Here is a 5653-nt window from a genome sequence, read left to right on the forward strand (position 1 = left end):
GGATGTCCCTTAGCACCCCTAATCTTTATACTTGCCATAGAAACACTACTAAAAAACATAAGAAACAATGAGCAAATAAACAGACTAAATATAAAAAAGGAACACTTCAAACTTCAAGCTTTCGCAGGCGACATAGTATTCACAATTCAAGACCCACTCAAAACAGTCCACATTCTAATGAATGAACTTTACAGATTTGGGGAAATAACTGGTCTCAAAATTAATTTAGACAAAACCAAAATTATAACCAAAAATATGACAATAGAACAAAATTCAGTGAAAAAAATTAAATATCTTGGCATCACGATCTCTGTGAATAATAGCACCTTAAAAAAAGACAACTACGATAAACTTACACATGACAAACAAAAAATACCTAACTAGATGGACAAATTTAAAACTACCCCGATGGGTAAGATTGCCGCAATAAAATCAAATATTCTTCCCTATATTTATTCCAGGTAGCTCCTATCAAACTGAACAAGTCATTCTTTGAACAACTGCATAAATTAATTCGGAAATTCATTTGGACAAAAAAAAGACAAGAATAAAACTAAAAAACCTGCAAGACCATAGGTCAAGTGAAGGCTTTGGCCTCCCCAACTTTCACCTCTACTATCAAGCCACTATTTTAACCAAAATCAAAGACTTCAATACACAAGACTACTCTCTTTAGAAGGATTCAATCTGCAGTCAGGATGGCACTCATTCCTAATGACAGAACCAAACGAAATACCAAAATACTTTAAAAATCATTATATAAGAAATACATTAATATTGACATGGCAGCAGATGAAAAAAACCCCACTATTTAGCAATTCCAAAATGGCTATCCCCAAATGAATCCTTTATCTACCAGACTGCTCTTTCAGCACCAAAAATAACAACGTATTCTAAACTACTAGATCCTGACAATATCCTTACTAGGCAACAACTAGAAGAAAATGGAATACTTATAGAGTGGTTTACATATACAGAAATAAATACAAAATACAAACAACACAAAAATACCTTCGGCTTTCAAAATCCTAACCTTCTTGACTTAACACTATTTGGACCTAACATAAAAATGATCTCCAAATTATATAGCTAACTGTTAAAACAGGACACTATAGAAGAGCAACTCAAAGGATCCATGATTGCATGGACACAAAACTTCGGATATGTAATAAAACTTTCAGAGTGGGAAAAAATATTTACGATTAATTATAAATTGACACCCGCCGTATCCTATAAGGAAAACCTGTATAAAATGATATACAGATGGCACCTTCCACCAGCTAGGCTCTCTAAAATGTATCCAAATGTATCATCTCTATGTTGGAAATGCAAGAAGAATCAGGGAACGTACTATCATTTGTGTTGGACTTGTACATACGCCCAAAAATTTTGGACAAAAATTAAAAGAATAATGGATCAAGTCATATCGATAAAGATCACAATCAAACCAGAACTGTTCCTTTTAGGCATTTTCAGACAGAAACTAAACAAAGAAGACAGATACCTTATTATTCAAATACTGACGGCCGCCAGACAAACATACACACAACAATGGAAAAAAGAAAATACTCCGACAAACTTAACCATTATTAGTAAAATCATGGAATGCGCTGAATTATCCAAAATAACAATGGAAATACAAAATAAAAATGATTCTGAGTTCCACAAGGCCTGGGAGAAGTGGTACAGATGGCTATCTAATCTTAAAAACAATAAAATAGAAATCAATTAAAACTACTTATCTTAAACCAAGAGAAAAATATACACAACAGAAATTCTGACTAAAACTGAAAAACAATCTCTGTCTGAGTCTAATCGAACCGTTAATTATTGACAATATACTAACAATATAACTCACAAATATCTTTTATCCACAAAATTAATAAACATAACCAAAACTAAGTTGTCACAATGTATACTCCTGCTATCTTGCAGGTACTACCCCCCCTTTTTTCTACCTCATCTAAAATTTTTACTATATTACCTACCTACTAATACATATACCAAAGCACTACTTTATTCTTAAACTACTATACTTTATAGATATAAGACTATGTAATTACGAATACAGTGGTACCTCAAGATACGAACCCCTCGTCTTACGAACAACTCGTGATACGAACCCGGGGTTCAGAAAAATTTTGCCTCTTCTTACGAACTTTTTTCGAGTTACGAACTGGCGTTCAGAGACTGCTGGGAAACCGCGCGGCTGTTTTAAAAGGTAACAGCTGGGCGGCGGGGCTTCCCAGAAGCCTCCCGAACGCCAGTTCGTAACTCGAACAAAGTTTGTAAGAAGAGGCAAAATTTTGCTGAACCCCGGGTTCGGGAGGTTGCTGGGAAGCCCCCCAGGCCGGCTGCGTCCTTTTAAAACAGCCGCGCCGCTTCGCAGCTGTCTCCCGAAGCCGAACGCGGAAGTTCAGCTTTAGCGTTCGGCTTCAGGAGACAGCTGGGAAGCGGCGCGGGTGTTTTAAAAGGTCGCAGCCAGCCTGGGGGGCTTGCCAGCACCCCCCTGAACCCCGAACCTGGGTTCAGGGGGGTGCTGGCAAGCCCCCCAGGCTGGCTGTGACCTTTTAAAACACCCGCGCCGCTTCGCAGCTGTCTCCCGAAGCCGAACGCGGAAGTTCGGCTTTAGCGTTCGGCTTCAGGAGACCGCTGGGAAGTGGCGCGGGTGTTTTAAAAGGTCGCAGCCGGCCTGGGGGGCTTGACAGAACCCCCCCAAACCCTGGGTTCGGGGGGGTGCTGGCAAGCCCCCCAGGCCGGCTGTCACCTTTTAAAACACCCACGCGGCTTCCCAGCAGTCGCCGAAAGCCGTTTTTTGTGGGGGTTTTTTTGGTTGCACGGATTAATTGACTTTACATTGTTTCCTATGGGAAACAATGTTTCGTCTTACGAACCTTTCGTCTTACGAACCTCCTCCTTGCACCAATTAAGTTCGTATCATGAGGTATTACTGTACTGAATACAATATAAATATCTATAGATAAATGGTTGAAATGAATATACAACAACATATATATGTTACTATGTAAAAAGATTTCTTGCCTCACACCCCTCCTATTTTTCTTTTTGTATTCCCCTTCCCCATTCTTAATAAATTAATAAAGTATATTTTTAAAAAAAGAAAGAAAAACTAGGAATCTTGAACTTTGGATTTATGGTGCAAAAATATAGATTAGAGTCTTCCTGGGATTTTTTCCAAACTTGCCAATCAATACAATTAACATGATCTATGGTAAGGAATAGTTATTAAATAAAATAGGAATTAAATATATGTTCTTTAATATATGGGTGTTTCATTATTTTTGCTTTGTTTTATTTTCCCATTTAAAAAAATAGTTTCTTATCAAGTTTTTCTTTCTCTTTCAGCCCTTAAAAATATGAAGAATTCATGTGCTTTTCATTGTTCAGTCATAGCAATAGCATTTCACAATGCTTTATAGTCCTCTCTAAGCAGTTTATAGATTCAGCATATTGCCCCCACTATTCTGAGTCCTCATTTTACCAACTTCAGAAGGATGGAAGGATCCTGATGGGCTTCAGATTACCAAATTACAGTCAGCCCATAATCAGCAGAACTAACCTACAGTACTGCATTTTAGCCACTACACCAAGGCAGCTTATAAGGAGAGCTTCGTAGGAGAAATGAGTATAATTATAAACCTATAATAATAGTTGGCAAGGAGTTTTCATGTGGGAATATTGTCCCTTCTGAGATAACATCTTTTTAGATTGTGGATGCCTCTGTATAGAATAGCTAATAATATGTGAAGGATAAATGCAGTTAACGTATTGTTTAGAAAAGAACTCTGAAGCTGATTTCACTTAACAGAAATATAAATAAATGGATTTGGAATTGGGAGTATTGTTTATTTTGAAAGTAAGGTAAGTGCAATAATTTTTGTCACTTCCTGCAAGAACATGCAAGCAATTATTCTATCTTTAAAAATATTCCGGATTGTATGTACAGTATATTGCTTAAACAGTGAGCAATTCTAAGCCTAAATATATTTCCCCCCTTATAATTGACTAAAAGGAAAATGCTAATGATTTAAAAAATTGTAGATTGCCAATATATGTCACTTTAAAAAATGCTCTGTATTTATATACCAACTTTTATATGGACTCTTTACAGAACTTTCTAAGGCATGGTCCAATTCAGCTGACCAATTGTACATTGGACATTTGGAAATAATTCTAAACAACAATAGCTAAAATAATTCCCATGGTATTTATTCCTTTTATAATTTTAAGAATTATAATAAACTTTAAGAAAATTCCAGGTTTTCCCAAGAATACAGCTTGATAAATGCCTCAGAAAAAGACTACACTGGGTAGACTCTTCATTTTCCTGTTTGACCTAAAGCTTAATACTGTATTAATATGTTCCCCAATTTTAATAAATTTAACTTTGCATCTTTTTGTATTATAGATAAGTAAACAAAAATGGAGAACCAAACTGATTCATTGGTCTTCCTTTTTCTTGGACTTTCCAATGATCCTCAACTAAAGATTCTTCTTTTCTTGATCTTTTCAATCATCTTTCTAATAACACTGTCAGGAAACATCACAATAATTTTGATCATAAGAATGGATCCTTCTCTCTCTGCACCGATGTATTATTTCCTCTCTCATCTGTCCTTTGTTGATATCTGTTATTCTGCAGATATTGTCCCTAAGATGTTAATGAATTTTCTTACGAAACATAAGAAAATTTGCTTCGCCAACTGTGTTACACAAATCTTTTTCAGTCTTCTATTAAGTGTTACAGAAGTTTTTATACTTTCAGCAATGGCATATGATAGATACAGTGCTGTTTGTCACCCGCTTCATTATGTAATGATCATGAATAAAGCACTATGTAATTACCTGCTTATAGGAGCATGGCTAATGGGTTTATTGGCTGCAATCATAAACACAGTTCCTATATTTGGCTTACAGTTTTGTGGCCTTCGAGAAATTAATAACTTCAGATGTGAACTTCTATTGCTATTGAAAGCGTCTTGTTCTGACACTTTTCTTAATGATTGGATTCTTTTATTTTCTGTGTTGATTTTTGGACTTGGTTCCTTCTTACCAATTTTGGTCTCCTACATCCACATCATCTCCAATATCATGAAGATGCATTCCATAGAGAGCAAAAGAAAAACTTTTTCCACCTGCAGCTCTCATTTAACTGTATTGGGTTTGCTATATATGACAGGAATGTCTCAATACATGAAACCTAGAAGAGTTTCTTCAACTACACTAGACAAGCTTTTCTCTATTCAGTATAGCATTTTGACCCCCATGCTGAACCCAATTATTTATAGTCTGAAAAACGAAGAAGTGAAGAGAGCACTTAGAAGAATAATTACAAAAAAGTAAACATAGATGAGTACGAGGCTACAGAAATGAATTTCTCTTTATTGAGAAACTATCTGGTTCTTTCTCTGCTCTATTCTGGATGGAAAAGATCTTCTCCTATACAAGCCACTCTGTGATCTGAAATTTCTTATTTTTCATGGGCACTCTATCATATTGAAAAATGTTGTCCTTTCCTATATTTTCCTTGTTGATCTATTGTGCTTTATTTAATTTGTATATTTTGTACAGTACAAGTTAATAAATAATAACAATATTAATAATTCAAAATCAGTAGGCTATAACAACTTGG

The 5653-nt window shown here is 35.6% G+C and overlaps 1 protein-coding gene across 1 annotated transcript; it reads left to right on the forward strand.

Moving 5' to 3' along the window:
• Window positions 1-4443: 4443 nt before the first annotated feature.
• Window positions 4444-5364, forward strand: LOC139153483 (olfactory receptor 7C1-like). The gene has a single exon (XM_070727460.1). It carries the CDS (start codon window positions 4444-4446, stop codon window positions 5362-5364), a length of 921 nt encoding a protein of 306 aa, XP_070583561.1.
• Window positions 5365-5653: the final 289 nt, after the last annotated feature.

Source organism: Erythrolamprus reginae, chromosome Z (assembly GCF_031021105.1).
Source record: "Erythrolamprus reginae isolate rEryReg1 chromosome Z, rEryReg1.hap1, whole genome shotgun sequence".
NCBI classification, from domain to species: domain Eukaryota; kingdom Metazoa; phylum Chordata; class Lepidosauria; order Squamata; family Dipsadidae; genus Erythrolamprus; species Erythrolamprus reginae.

Excerpts from the sequence above, each read along its gene's own strand:
- LOC139153483 (XM_070727460.1), top strand. The coding sequence starts at position 4,444 with ATGGAGAACCAAACTGATTCATTGGTCTTCCTTTTTCTTGGACTTTCC.